Source organism: Callospermophilus lateralis, chromosome 3 (assembly GCF_048772815.1).
Source record: "Callospermophilus lateralis isolate mCalLat2 chromosome 3, mCalLat2.hap1, whole genome shotgun sequence".
NCBI classification, from domain to species: domain Eukaryota; kingdom Metazoa; phylum Chordata; class Mammalia; order Rodentia; family Sciuridae; genus Callospermophilus; species Callospermophilus lateralis.
In genome coordinates, this window is record NC_135307.1 from 89249900 (window position 1) to 89265522 (window position 15623).

A 15623-nucleotide genomic window follows, 5' to 3' on the forward strand; every position below is an offset into this window, starting at 1 on the left:
AGATGAATACAGTATCTTTATTTTATTTGTCTATTTATTAGATTGAACCTAGTGTCCCACATGTGCTAGGAAATTGCTCTACCACTGAGCCACAACCCCAGACCCTTAAAATTTTTATTTTTGAGATAGGGTCTTGCTAAATTGTGAGGCTGGCCTTTAACTGTGATCCTCATGCCTTAGCCTTCCAAACGGCTGGTTATAGGTGTGACACTGTGCCCAGCAAAATTTTTATTTGCTTTGCTAACTTAGTTACAGATTTGGAACTAGTTCCTGGTGATGCCCTGAAATCCCTTTTTCCCTTGGGTCACCTTGAAAAGCTCCTTTGGATAGAGATGGGGCTTAAGAAAGGATGGGTAGAGCATAGGTTACTGATACTTTGTACTCGTTGCTTTGCTGCCAGTGTTCCCTGCATAAAGAGGCAGAAGGAGCAGCAAACAGGTCCTTGTTATCTAAGATTTGGTAGTTTCTTCCCTGCAGGAGAGTCCCTTGCATTCAATTTCCAGTACCACAAACAAAATTTAAAAAGTAAATAAGACAGTTTGTGAGGACTGTCATCCATTGACTCATTGGATCCTCAGTTGCTGAGCAGGAAAAGGCTGGTTTCTGGCTGTGTGTATGCAGGGAGGAGAGGCAGAGGTACCTCCAAAATTCTTTACCTCCAAAAATTCTTTCTTCTCACAAGTTATTTTGGGGGAGCTCCCTTTCTTGCTGCTGACAGTGAAGCCTTCTAGATAACTCTAGTCTCTATGAAAACATGTTACTGAGAAGGTGGTATGTGAGTCCAAAAAAGCAAGGGTATAGGATCAAGGAAGATCTAAATTCTAGTCATAGCTCTCCTACTGAATATGTGGGTTTCTTGGGCAATTTATTCACTATGAGTTTCAGATTTCTCCTCTATAAGGAGACAGTAGTACCTGTTTTAGGTTGTTAAAGAATGAAATAAGATGATGTCTATAAAGCACTCAGCATAATACCTGGAATGTTGGGAATGGTTATTCAGTAAAATTAGTAAAATAAAAAAATAGTAAAAATCTAAAATTTAGTATCTTTGTTGCAGTTGCTGCCTGCTTCAGATAGAGCTCTGTGGTCGTAAGCAGATTTGCCATACTCCAAGGGCTAGAAGGTTGTCTTGTCTTCTATTAACCCATGATTTGTTTATACTAACTCCAATTTCCCTCTACTCTTTTATATTCTCTTTCAGTTCTTTTTGATTCTAGAGGTGCTTTTTTCCTATTTGTGCTTTATTCTTCTTAGAATCTGGTGTCTGTTAAACTTCATCTGTGGACCAAGAAGGTAATAATTCTATGTTTCCATAAATCTTCATTAAAAGCTTGTCTCTTTAAGATTTACTGATCAAACCTGGACCACACTAATCTTAGCCCTTTTTTGGGGAAAGCTGTACTTTATGCCTACTTCCTCTGACTAGAGAATATCTGGCCAGTACTGGCTATTCCTTAGCTTCAACTTATAGGACATAAAGAAGTTTGCCAACTTTGCAAATAGCTAGAACTATGTTGTCTACCACCCTCACCACCTTCTTTTGGGCTTTCTGGGCTTCAGTGTGAGGTAGGCAGAGAGTCAGAACCACCTACACCAAAGTTGAGAAGTGGTACAGAAAAAATTGGAATAGGAATGTGAAGACAGTGATAATACTCAAGAATGGACTCTCCTTCAAGGCTAAGCATCACTTTTTGTTTTAGTAAAATAGTTTTCTTTGCCCCTACAGGAAGGGATAACAAAAATTGGAAGGATTGACTCGGACCAAGAACAGGACATTGGTAAGTAACATCACACAGGGGCCTGACACTTGTGGCAGTTATTTGTGCCTAAAATATTTATTCAGAGGAATCTGATGATGTTTTTAAAGGAACAGAATCTTTGAAGTATTTAAGGATCTGCTTCTCTGTTACTACACTTTTAAAGATCTACACAGTGGTAGGATTTTAGATCTGGTGGTTTGAAGTGGTAGCTCTTCCTTTCTTTTTATGATAGGAAATCTTATGGATGTTGGATTCAGATCCCATAATAAGACTGGAGGAGGTATTTCCCTGGATTGTCCCCCACCCACCCAAGTGACCCCCCCAACCCTTCTGTAGTCCTTCAGGGTCCGTTGATTGAGAGAGACCACTGCACAATCACCAACACCTGTGGGGTAGTCATTCTCCGGCCTGCTCAGGGGGCACGCTGCACAGTCAATGGCCGTGAGGTCACTGCCTCCTGCCGTCTGACCCAAGGTAGGACTGTCTACAGCCCTGTTTATTCCAGTATGAAGGATGGAGCAACCCCAATCTCTTAAGGGCCCAGAGAGTTCAGTGATGCAGGCTTTAAAGATGAATCACCTACCTTCTGCATCCAAAGACCTGAAGATTTCCTAACACAATTCTCTTCAATCTAGGACCTGAGAGTGAAGAATGACTCTCTGAAATTTTTGCCTTTGTTTGTTAGCTCTGTGTCCTTAGGAAAGTCTCTGAACCTCCATTTCCTCATCTATAAAATGGAGATAACAATAGGATTCCAAAGATTGAAGAAACCCTATACTTGTAAGGTTCTTTTTTTTTTTTTTTATTGTAGATAGACACAATACATTTATTTTATTTATTTATTTTTATGTGGCGCTAAAGATTGAATCCACTGCCTCACATGTGCCAGGCAAGCGCTCTACCACTGAGCCACAAACCCAGCCCCACCTTGTAAGGTTCTTAACAGAGTAGTTGGCACTTAGTAAAGAGTGCCATTGTCATTATTACTGTTTTTATTATTGTCACTAGTATTATTAATCTGTCCAAGTTTTTTTGTATTTTGAAACTGAATTTTAGTTTCTGCTTCTTTAGTGAAGCTATTTTTGACTACTCCACCTGGAACTCCTCTTGCTTTCTATTAGAGGACAATAGCTCCTCCTGTTTATTAATTCAATACCTATGTTGTGAGGTATATAATTAATACATATCAACTCAGCTAAAGCATCAACTTGTTGAGGGCATTACTTTTTCTCACAAAAGAGTATCCTGCACAATTTATATACTTAAATGTGCTCTGATGAAATTCTCATTTATCTGGGGCTAGGGCTGGGGCTCAGTGGTGGAGTACTCGCCTGGCACATGCGAGGCCCTGGGTTCAATCCTCAGCACCACATTAAAAAAATGAATAAATAAAAGTATTGTGTCAACTACAACTGAAAAATATTTTTAAAAAAGAAAGAAATTTTCATTTGTCTGCACTGCAGGAGCTCTTATAACACTGGGGAAAGCACAAAAGTTTCGATTCTACCACCCAGCAGAGGCTGCTATCCTGCGGCAGCAAAGGCAGGTCAGTATGGCTGTGAATTCCAGGTTGCTTCTGGTTTTTCTCTTTCTTCTTTTTAAGGGAGAAGCTTGAATTTTGTCCTATTCTGTTGGGCTGAGGAGGAAGATGGTAGACTCACTGTGCCTTTTATCTTGTTCTAGGTTGGAAAGACTTTTGGTGGTAGTGGCTCTTTGGAATGGCTAGACTTGGACGGGGATGTCACTGCCTCCCGGCTGAGTCTCTACCCTTTACTTTGGAAGGAAAGGTGAGAAACAGCTACTTGTGTTGATGTAGAACCTCCTATGTTTGCTTCTTGGTCTATTACAACACAGAGCAGGGCAGTAAATGGTGTAGCAGCCCAGGTCTAAGTGAGGGCTGCTCCAAATCAACCTGGGCAAGTTATCCTATGATGCTGAATGAGCTTCTGAGTTTGTAATTGACAGAAAAGTGGCCTTAGCCTTCATTTATTTCCTGTTTGGTATTTCACCTTTCTTCATTACTGAAAGATGTATATCATTTGATGTTCCAATGGCCACTTTCCCAATAACAAGATTTAATTGTGAAGTTTTTGCAGACATCTTGGATACTGCTTCTGAATTTACCTCTTTTTTTCTGAATTTACCCTTTAAATTCTGGCCTGTGTGTGAGCTCATTGTGTATGTCATTAGCCTCTAGAACTTATGACTTACCCTGAGTTTTTAAAGGTAGTATGTGACTGACAATCCTTTTTTTTTCTCTCATAACCAAAATTCCAAAAGTATGCATAAGAGGTTCAGGAACTACAGGAATAATATGAAAGTATTTGGGGGCTCTAATCCACTTCACCTGCATTTTAACTGCAAAGACTTGAGTCAGAGTTTTGTATGTGATTGATAGCAAGCAACTACTTTTCTACTTCATAGTCACAGTTCATCCATTTCTACATAGAATCCCCTTCCCAGGTCTAAATGCCTGATGGGTAATTCTTCTGTTCCTATAAGCCCAAGTGACTTCTGCCTTTGGAATTTCCTATAGAAAATATCAGCAGGTGATTCAGTGCCTATGAAATCACTGGTGTCAGGAAGGAAACTACTAAGCACCTTGAGCTCAGGGTTCTTGGCAGGTTCTGATGGCTCTTGGTCCCTTCAGAGGGATCCAGCTGCTCTTTCCTCAGGCCAGCAACATTTGATGGCAGAGGAACACAGTTTTTGGGTCTAAAGTTGGTAGTAAGAGATGATGGATTGAGAAACAGTGGAAACAGGAGCAATAGGCAAGTCCTCATAGGAGGGCTGCTTGGGATTGAAGGATGCTCTGACAAAGGTTTAAGGGAGGATGATCCCAGAGTTGAGTAACTGAGGGCTTTGTAGGGTAAATAGTTGGGAGAGATGGCACAGGGTGAAGAGTACCAAGGCCAAGAGGAACTCAGGACTGAGGACAGAGCTCTTATTTTGTCAGCGTGATGCCTCTTCTTTGTAGTGAAATATCAAAAGGAGACCTTGTTTTAGGTAAGGCTTTAACTGGGAAGTGCATTAAAGATCAGGTTTTCCCAGAGTTCAGAGGTGAACAGAGAGCAATACTGAAACTTAAAAAGCTGTGGATGTGGAAGAGATACATTGGAGTTCACATCCTAGCCCTACCACATAAAAGCTGTATGACGTTAGGCAGTTCACTGAACTCCAGAGTCCATTTCCTCATCTCCAAAGTAAGGATATTGCCATCCCTTTCCCAGGAATCCTTGTGAAGGATTGAAGGAGCGAGTATGTGCGCATGGTACTGACAGCCATAGCCCCAATTGCTAAGAGGGTCTGGGGACAGGCTTCCCAGGAAGCTGCCTTACTTTCTCTTTCTTGTCCTCCCATCTCAGCCAGCTGACTTATCCAGCCCAGAGTCTTCTATGGCTTTCCAGGCCACACACACTGACATGACCTTTCAGTAACACCAAGAATGTCCCTTTTGAATTTCGCCTTCATGTATATGGAGAAGAAAGGAAGTATAGTGTAGTAGAGAAGGGAGAATGGGGGAAGGAAGAGGGAGAATGGGAGCATGAATTGTAGGGAGGAATGGGGACTGAAATAAAATTCCTTGCATGTATGATTTTGTCAAAATGAACCCAGATACTATGTATAATGCTTTAATTTTTAAAACGTCGCTTTCATGTAGAGGACAGAGGATGATTTCAGAATCAAGACTTTTCCCACCTACTTACCTTCACCATTCAACATCAGCTGTAGGAACTGGTAGGCTAGGCTGGTCCTGCCCAGCTTCTGAAGCCAGCATCTGTGTGCCATTCCTGGCCAGGTAGTGTGGTGTGGTGCTCAAGTGTGGTTGACAAAGGGTCTAGGGAGAGAAACCTATAAGAGCAGAGAAAAATGCACATTGTCAGCTGGACTCCCAGTCTGGATTTGTGGCTCTGTCTCCATGAGAGTCTCTCTTGCCTTAGATGGGCATGGCTCCAAAGCCTCCCCTTATCCTAGGCTTGCTTGCTCTCATTTATCTATCTGGATGAGCATTTGTGGGAGCTGGAGCGGACTGCAGAGCCAGAAAAAATTGGTCAGTCTGCCCTTCTTTTCTCCTTTGCATCCATGATCTGGACCAGAGAGGAATTTGTCCTTGAAAATTGTTGCCTATTGTCTTGGCATTTTCCCATTTGGAATTTTGAGGACCCAGTCTTAAATGTTGTCATTGCTGTTGCTGCTATTGTTGCCATAGTAAGTAGACACTACCACATTCTGCTGCAGAAACTGCCAGACCCTTCTGCAGCTGGGGAGGGCTGTCAGAGCAGAAAACAGAGGGTACATGGTAGGATCATGTGATGGAAGAAGCCTTTATGTCATAGTGGCCAAAAAGCAAAGAGAGAGAAAAAAAGAGAGAGAGAAGCCAGAGTCCTAATATCACCCTTCAAGAGCATGCCTCCAATGATCTAACTTTCTTGCAGTTGGCCCCACCTCTTGAAGGTTCTACTACCTCACAATGGTACGATGGGTTGTAGACCAAGCTTTCAATAAGGGGACCTTTGCAGGGACATTCAAGATCCAAACTATAGCAAAAAGGATGAATCCCTTAGAATATCATGCTCATACTACTTGACACCTGGTTCCAATATCAAACCAATAAAAAAGCTTCTCCAAACCTTTGACACGACAACTTGGGAGTATAGTGAGGGCTGAGAACTGAGTAAAGGAGACCTAATTCTTGCTTTTTGTTAGCTTCTGGAAGAATCTGACTCTTCCTAAAAATTCCCTTGCTATCCCCAACCTGGAGCACCCATGCACTTGGCTTCTTTATTTTTATTTATTTATTTCTTAGTTAATTAATTAGTTGACTGAGATAGGTGTCTTGCTGTGTTGCTGAGGCTGGTCTTGAACTCCTAGTTTCAAGTGAGCCTCCTGCTCAGTCTCCTGAGTAGCTGGAACTCTAGGCACCCACCAGTACTTCCAGCTTCATGCACTTGGCTCCTGTAGAATCCTGAATGAGGTGGAGATACCCTCAGAAAGCATTTGAAGTCCTCATATAAAAGAAGAACATGCATGACCCAGGCAAAGGTAGCAGTACTTGGAAGCCTTCTGCTTTCAGAGAAATTTTATTTTGTTTTAAACTTTATTTACGTATTTTTTATGTGGTGCTAAGGATTGAACTCTGTGCCTCACATGTGCTAGGCAAGTGCCCTACCACTGAGCCACAACTCCAGTCCAGAAATTTTATTTTTTTAAAAAAATTTGTTCTTTTTAGTTATACATGACAGTAGAATGTAGTTATATACATTATACATACACGGAGAATAACTTCCCATTCTTGTGGTTGTACATGATGTAGAGTTACATTGGTCATTTATTCATATATGAACATAGTAAAGTTATGTCCAATTCATTCTACTGTGTTTCCTATTCTCTCCCACCCTCTCCCTTCCCTTCATTCCCTTTGTCTAATACAGTGAACTTCTATTCTTTCTCACATCCCTTTTCTGTGTGTTACCATCCACATATCAGAGAAACCATTTAGCCTTTGGTTTTTGGGGTTTGGCTCATTTCACTTAGCATGATTGTTTCCAGTTCTATCCGATTACCAGCAAATGCCATAGTTTTATTCTTTATGGCTAAGTAATATTCCATTGTATAGGACTGGGGTTGTAGGTCAGTGGTAGAGCACTTGCTTTGTACATGTGGGGCCCTGAGTTTGATCCTCAGTACCATATAAAAATAAATAAATAAAATAAAGGTTTTGTGTCTATCTACAAATAAAAAGTATTTTTAAGTGTGTGTGTGTGTGTGTGTGTGTGTGTGTGTGTGTATATATATATATATATATATATATCACATTTTCTTTATCCATTCATCTGTTGAAGGACACCTAGATTGGTTTTTTTTTTTTTAATTTTCCTTGTTTTTTATTTTTTATTTTTGTTGTTGGTTGTTCAAAACATTACATAGTTCTTGACATATCATATTTCACACTTTGATTCAAGTGGGTTATGAACTCCCATTTTTACCCCGTATACAGATTGCAGCATCACATCGGTTACACATCCACTGTTTTACATATTGCTATACTAGTGTCTGTTGTATTCTGCTGCCTTTCCAATCCTCTACTATCCCCCATCCCCTCCCCTCCCCTCCCATCTTCTCTCTCTGCCCCATCTACTGTGATTCATTTCTCCCCCTTGTTTTTTTTTCCCATTTCCCCTCACTTCCTCTTGTATGTAATTTTGTATAATCATGAGGGTCTCCTTCCATTTCCATGCAATTTCCCTTCTCTCTCCTTTTCCCTCCCACCTCTCGTCCCTGTTTAATGTTAATCTTCTTGTCATGCTCATCCTCCCACCTCTGTTCTTAGTTACTCTCCTTATATCAAAGAAAACATTTGGCATTTGTTTTTTAGGGATTGGCTAGCTTCACTTAGCATAATCTGCTCTAATGCCATCCATTTCCCTCCAAATTCTATGATTTTATCATTTTTTAACGCAGAGTAATACTCCATTGTGTATAAATGCCACATTTTTTTTTTATCCATTCATCTATTGAAGGGCATCTAGGTTGGTTCCACAGTCTTGCTATTGTGAATTGAGCTGCTATGAACATGGATGTAGCAGTGTCCCTGTAGCATGCTCTTTTTAGTTCTTTAGGGAATAGACCGAGTAGGGGAATAGCTGGGTCAAATGGTGGTTCCATTCCGAGCTTTCCAAGAAATCTCCATACTGCTTTCCAAATTGGCCGCACCAATTTGCAGTCCCACCAGCAATGTACAAGTGAACTCTTTTCCCCACATCCTCGCCAGCACTTGTTGTTGTTTGACTTCCTAATGGCTGCCAATCTTACTGGAGTGGGATGGTATCTTAGGGTGGTTTTGATTTGCATTTCTCTGACTGCTAGAGATGGTGAGCATTTTTTCATGTACTTGTTGATTGATTGTATGTCCTCCTCTGAGAAGTGTCTGTTCGGGTCCTTGGGCCATTTGTTGATTGGGTTATTTGTTATCTTATTGTTTAATTTTTTTGAGTTCTTTGTATATTCTGGATATTAGGACTCTGTCTGAAGTGTGAGGAGTAAAGATTTGTTCCCAGGACGTAGGCTCCCTATTTACCTCTCTTATTGTTTCTTTTGCTGAGAAAAAAGCTTTTTAGTTTGACTAAGTCCCATTTGTTAATTCTAGTTATTAACTCTTGTGCTATGGGTGTCCTATTGAGGAATTTGGAGCCCGACCCCACAGTATGTAGATCATAGCCAACTTTTTCTTCTATCAGACGCCATGTCTCTGATTTGATATCAAGTTCCTTGATCCACTTTGAGTTAACTTTTGTGCATGGCGAGAGAAAGGGATTCAGTTTCATTTTGTTGCACCAGTTTTCCCAGCACCATTTGTTGAAGATGCTATCCTTCCTCCATTGCATGCTTTTAGCCCCTTTATCAAATATAAGATAGTTGTAGTTTTGTGGATTGGTTTCTGTGTCCTCTATTCTGTACCATTGGTCCACCCGCCTGTTTTGGTACCAGTACCATGCTGTTTTTGTTACTATTGCTCTGTAGTATAGTTTGAAGTCTGGTATAGCTGTACCGCCTGATTCACACTTCCTGCTTAGCATTGTTTTTGCTATTCTGGGTCTTTTATTTTTCCATATGAATTTCATGATTGCTTTCTCTATTTCTACAAGAAATGCCGTTGGGATTTTGATTGGCATTGCATTAAACCTATAGAGAACTTTTGTTAATATCGCCATTTTGATGATGTTAGTTCTACCTATCCATGAACAGGGTATATTTTTCCATCTTCTAAGATCTTCTTCTATTTCTCTCTTTAGGGTTCTGTAGTTTTCATTGTATAAGTCTTTCACCTCTTTTGTTAGGTTGATTCCCAAGTATTTTATTTTTTTTTGAGGATACTGTGAATGGGGTGGTTGTCCTCATTTCCATTTCAGAGGATTTGTCGCTGATATACAGGAATGCCTTTGATTTGTGCGTGTTGATTTTATATCCTGCCACTTTGCTGAATTCATTTATTAGCTCTAATAGTTTCTTTGTAGACCCTTTTGGGTCTGCTAGGTATAGAATCATGTCATCTGAAAATAGTGATAATTTGAGTTCTTCTTTTCCTATTCTTATGCCTTTAATTTCTTTCATCTGTCTAATTGCTCTGGCCAGTGATTCGAGAACTATGTTGAACAGAAGTGGTAAGAGAGGGCATCCCTGTCTTGTTCCAGATTTTAGAGGGAATGCCTTCAGTTTTTCTCCATTCAGAATGATGCTAGCCTAAGGCTTAGCATAGATTGCTTTTACAGTATTGAGGTATGTTCCTGTTATCCCTAGTTTTTCTAGAGTTTTGAACATAAAGGGATGCTGTGCTTTGTCGAATGCTTTTTCCGCATCTGTCGAGATGATCATTTGGTTCTTATTTTTAAGCCTATTGATGTGGTGAATAACATTTATTGATTTCCGTATATTGAACCAACCTTGCATCCCAGGGATAAATCCTACCTGATCATGGTGCACAATTTTTTTGATATGTTTTTGTATCCGATTTGCTAGAATTTTATTGAGGATTTTTGCATCTAGGTTCATTAGAGACATTGGTCTGTAGTTTTCTTTCTTTGAAGTGTCTTTGTCTGGTTTAGGAATCAGGGTGATGTTGGCCTCGTAGAATGAATTTGGAAGTTCTCCCTCTTTTTCTATTTCCTGAAATAGCTTGAAAAGTATTGGTATTAGTTCCTCTTTAAAGGTTTTGTAAAACTCTGCTGTATACCCATACGGTCTGAGCTTTTCTTAGTTGGTAGTCTATTGATGGTTTCTTCTATTTCCTCAATTGATATTGGTCTGTTTAGGTTGTCAATATCCTCCTGACTCAATCTGGGCAGATCATATGACTTAAGAAATTTATTGATGCCTTCACTATCTTCTATTTTATTGGAGTATAAGGATTCAAAATAATTTCTGATAATCTTCTGTATTTCTGAAGTGTCTGTTGTGATATTGCCTTTTTCATCCCGTATGCTAGTAATTTGAGTTCTCTCTCTTCTTCTCTTCGTTAGCGTGGCTAAGGGTCTGTCGATTTTATTTATTTTTTCAAAGAACCAACTTTTAGTTTTGTCAATTTTTTCAATTGTTTCTTTTGTTTCGATTTCATTAATTTCAGCTCTGATTTTAATTATTTCTTGCCTTCTACTTCTTTTGCTGTTGTTTTGCTCTTCTTTTTCTAGGATTTTGAGGTGAAGTATGGGATCATTTATTTGTTGGTTTTTTTCTTTTTTTAAGGAATGAACTCCAAGCAATGAATTTTCCTCTTAGAACTGCTTTCAATGTGTCCCATAGATTCTGATATGTTGTGTCTGTGTTTTCATTTATCTCTAAGAATTTTTTAATTTCCTCCTTGGTGTCTTCTATAACCCATTGATCATTCAGTAACCTATTGTTCATTCTCCAAGTGATGCATGATTTTTCCTTCCTTCTTTTATCGTTGATTTTCAGTTTCACTCCATTATGATCAGATAAGATGCATGGTATTATCTCTACTCCTTTATAATGTCTAAGAGTTGCCCTGTGACATAATATATGATCTATTTTTGAGAAGGATCCATGTGCTGCTGAGAAAAAAAGTGTAACTGCTTGATGTTGGGTGGTATATTCTATATATGTCAATTAAGTCTAGGTTATTAATTATGTTATTGAGTTCTATAGTTTCCTTATTCAACTTTTGTTTGGAAGATCTGTCCAGTGGTGAGAGAGGTGTGTTGAAGTCTCCCATGATTATTGTATGGTGGTCTATTAGACTCTTGAACTTGAGAAGAGTTTGTTTGATGAACATAGCTGCACCATTGTTTGGGGCATATCTATTTATGATTGTTATGTCTTGTTGGTGTATGGTTCCCTTGAGCAGTATGTAGTGTCCCTCTTTATCCCTTTTGATTAACTTTGGCTTGAAATCTATTTTATTTGATATGAGTATGGACACTCCTGCTTGTTTCCGAAGTCCATATGAGTGATATGATTTTTCCCAACCTTTCACCTTCAGTCTATGTATGTCTTTTCCTATCAAATGCGTCTCCTGAAGGCAGCATATTGTTGGGTCTTGTTTTGTGATCCATTGTACTAGCCTGTGTCTCTTAATTGGTGAGTTTAAGCCATTAACATTTAGGGTTATTATTGAGATATGGGTTGTTCTTCCAGCCATATTTGTTTATTTATGTTACTAAACATGGTTTGTTTTCCTCTTTGATTATTCACACCCCCCCTTTACTGTACTACCTCCCACTGTTGGTTTTCATTGTTATTTTCCATTTCCTCTTCCTGTAATGTTTTGCCAAGGATTTTTTTGAGAGATGGTTTTCTAGCTGCAAACTCTTTTAACTTTTGTTTATCATGGAAGATTTTAATTTCATCTTCCATCCTGAAGCTTAATTTCGCTGGATACACAATTCTTGGTTGGAACCCATTTTCTTTCAAGGTGTTTGAAATATGTTATTCCAGGATCTTCTAGCTTTCAGAGTCTGTGTTGAAAGATCAGCTGATATCCTGATTGGTTTACCCCTAAATGTAATCTGCTTCCTTTCTCTTGTAGCTTTTAAAATTCTCTCCTTATTCTGTATGTTGGGCATCTTCATTATAATGTGTCTAGGTGTGGATCTCTTATGATTTTGCACATTCGGCGTCCTGTAGGCTTCTAGGATTTGGGATTCTGTCTCATTCTTCAAGTCTGGGAAGTTTTCTATTATTTCATTGAACAGTTGCTCATTCCTTTGGTTTGAACCTCTATACCTTCCTGTATCCCAATGACTCTTAAGTTTGGTCTCTTTATGTTATCCCATATTTCTTGGATGTTCTGCTCATGGTTTTTTAACAGTCTTCCTGAGCTGTCTATGTTCTTTTCAAGTTGAAATACTTTGTCTTCATTGTCTGATGTTCTATCTTCTAAGTGTTCTACTCTGCTGGTAGTATTCTCAATTGAGTTTTTAAGTTGGTTTATTGCTTCCTGCATTTCTAGGATTTCTGTTTGTTTGTTTTTTATAACCTCTATCTCCCTGTATAATTGATCTTTTGCTTCTTGGATTTGTTTATGTAATTCATTGTCAAAGTGATCTTTCATTGTCTGATTTTGCTGTCTAATGTCTTCCTTGAGACTCCAGATCATCTGAAGCATGTATATCCTCAATTCTTTATCTGACATTCCATCTGCTGCAGATATTACCTCTTCTAACGTTGAGTTGAACTGCATTGCTTGTGGTCCTTTCTTTCCTTGTCTTTTCATACTGCTCACGTTTCTTTCTGTTGTGTTATTGAATTTTCCCCCTATATATTTATATTGCTCTTATATAGTTGCAAAGTCTCCCTCGGAGGCGCGGGTGGTGGCTCTGCCCCTCCTCCAATTGGGGCAATGTGCCTGCCACACCGGCAGGCCGTTGGGCCTGTTCTTTCGGTGGTCGCAGGTCTGCCTACCTTGCAGGCGCGGGCGGTGGCTCTGCCCCTCTGCAGACCGCTGGGCCTTTTCTGTTGGTAGTCGCAGGTCCGCCTACCTTGCAGGCGCAGGCAGCAGCTCTGCCCCTCCGTGGGCCGCTGGGCCTGTTCTATCTTTCAGTTGCAAGTCTGCCTACCTTGCAGGCGCAGGCGGCGCCTCTGCCCTCCCCCAACCGGGGAGATGTGTGTAGCATGCAGGGTGGCCACTAGGCCTGTTCTGCCGGTGAGTCGCAGTTCCGCCTACCTTGCAGGCGCGGTCAGGGGCTCTGCCCCTCCGTGGGTTGCTGGGCCTGTTCTGCTGGTCCGTCGCAGTTCTGCCTACCTTGCAGGCACAGGCGGGGGCTCTGCCCCTCTGCGGGCCGCTGGGCCTGTTCTGTTGGTGGTCGCAGGTCTGCCTACCTTGCAGGCGCGGGCAGCGGCTCTGCCCCTTTGTGGGCCGCTGGGCCTGTTTTGTCTGTCAGTTGCAGGTCTGCCTACCTTGCAGGTGCGTGCAGCGGCTCTGCCCCTCCCTGGGCCTCTGGGCCTGTTCTGTCTGTCGGTTTCAGGTCTGCCTACCTTGCAGGCGCGGGCGGCAGCTCTGTCCCTCTTCAAGCCACTGGGCCTGTTCTGTTGGTGGTCGCAGGTCCGCCTATATTGCAGGCGCGGGCAGCGGCTCTACCCCTCTGTGGGCCACTGGGCCTGTTCTGCTGGTCAGTCGCGGGTCTGCCTACCTTGCAGGCGCAGGCAGCGGCTCTGCCCCTCTGAGGGCCACTGGGCCTGTTCTGTTGGTGGTCACCGGTCTGCCTACCTTGCAGGCGCGGGTGGCAGCTCTGCCCCTCCCTGGGCCACTGGGCCTGTTCTGTTGGTGGTCACAGGTCCGCCTACCTTGCAGGTGCGGGCTGCTGGGCCTGTTCTGTTGGTGGTCGCAGTTCCGCCTACCTTGCAGGTGCAGGTGGCACCTCTGCCCCTCCGGGGGCCGCTGGGCCTGTTCTGTCTGTCGGTTGCAGGTCTGCCTACCTTGGAGGTGTGACAGCGACTCTGCCCCTCCCTGGGCCGCTGGGCCTGTTCTGTTGGTGGTCGCAGGTCCGCCTGTCTTGCAGGCGCGGGCGGCGGCTCTGCCTCTCCGCGGGCCACTGGGCCAGTTCTGTTGGTGGTCGCAGTTCCGCCTACCTTGCAGGCGGGGGCGGAGGCTCTGCCCCTCCCTTGGCTGCTGGGCTATTATGTCTGTCGGTTGCAGGTCCGCCTACCTTGCAGGCGCAGGCAGAGGCTCTGCCCTTCTGCGGGCTGCTGGGCCTGTTCTGTTGGTGGTCGCAGGTCCGCCTACCATGCAGGCGCGGGCAGCGGCTCTGTTCCTCCGCAGGCCCCTGGGCCTGTTCTGTCTGTGGGTTGTAGGTCTGCCTACCTTGCAGGCGCGGGCGGCGGTTCTGCCCCTCCCTGGGCCGCTGGGCCTGTTCTGTCTGTGGGTTGTAGGTCTGCCTACCTTGCAGGCGCGGGCGGAGGCTCTGCCCCTCCATGGGCCGCTGGGCCTGTTCTGCCGGTCTGTGGCAGGTCTGCCTACCTTGAAGGCGCAGGCAGCGGCTCTGCCCCTCTGGGGGCTGCTGCGCCTGTTCTGTTGGTGGTCTCAGGTCCACCTACCTTGCAGGCGCGGGCGGCGGCTCTGCCCCTCCCTCCGCCGCTGGGCCTGTTCTCCTAGATTGGTTCTATATTTTAGCTATTGTGAATTGAACTGCTATAAACATTGATGTGATATAAATTTGTATATAGCTATTTTTCTCTTGATATGGTTGTTTACAATTTGTATTAGTTATAATTTATGATTATGTAACTGAATATATATGAAAATGTATGATCAGGAATTTATATTATATTATATTATATTCATATGTATAGAATGTATATAAACACATAGGAATATATATGTAAAAATATATATGGATATTCAAACTAAAATAAATAAATAAAAATAAGATGAAAAAATTTCCTTATACAATAAAACTTTGATGGATAGGAAAAAAAAACATTGGTGAGATGGCTGCATCACTGTAGTATGCTGATTATAAGTTTTTTGTGTATATGCTGAGGTGTGGGTTAGCTGGGTCAAATGGTGGTTCTATGCCAAGTTTTCTGAGGAATTTCCGCATTGCTTTCCAGAGTGCTTGCATCAATTTGCAGTCTCACCAGCAATGTATGAGTGTACTGTTTCTCCCACATTCTTGCCAACATTTATTGTTACTTGTATTCTTCATATTTGCCATTTGACTGAAGTGAGGTGAAATCTCAGTGTAGTTTCAATTTGCATTTCTCTCATTGCTGGTGATGTTGAACATTTTTTCATATATTTGTTGACCATTTATATTTCTTCTTCTGTGAAGTGTCTGTTCAGTTTCTTTGCCCATTGTTGATTAGGTTATTATTTTGTGCGTGTGTGTGTGTGAAGTTTTTTCAGTT

The 15623-nt window shown here is 42.0% G+C and overlaps 1 protein-coding gene across 8 annotated transcripts in view; it reads left to right on the forward strand.

Annotated features, from left to right (window-relative positions):
• Stard9 (StAR related lipid transfer domain containing 9) overlaps positions 1–15623 on the forward strand; it is a 162614-nt gene that overhangs the window by 101745 nt on the left and 45246 nt on the right. For 7 of the 8 annotated variants that reach the window (XM_076850637.2, XM_076850638.2, XM_076850640.2 and 4 more), the window contains 4 exons: positions 1727–1778; positions 2097–2234; positions 3224–3306; positions 3444–3547. In XM_076850637.2, coding sequence (XP_076706752.2) covers positions 1727–1778; positions 2097–2234; positions 3224–3306; positions 3444–3547 — 377 coding nt within the window. The remainder of the gene's footprint in view (positions 1–1726; positions 1779–2096; positions 2235–3223; positions 3307–3443; positions 3548–15623) is intronic. The other variant, XM_076850643.2, reaches the window with a different exon arrangement.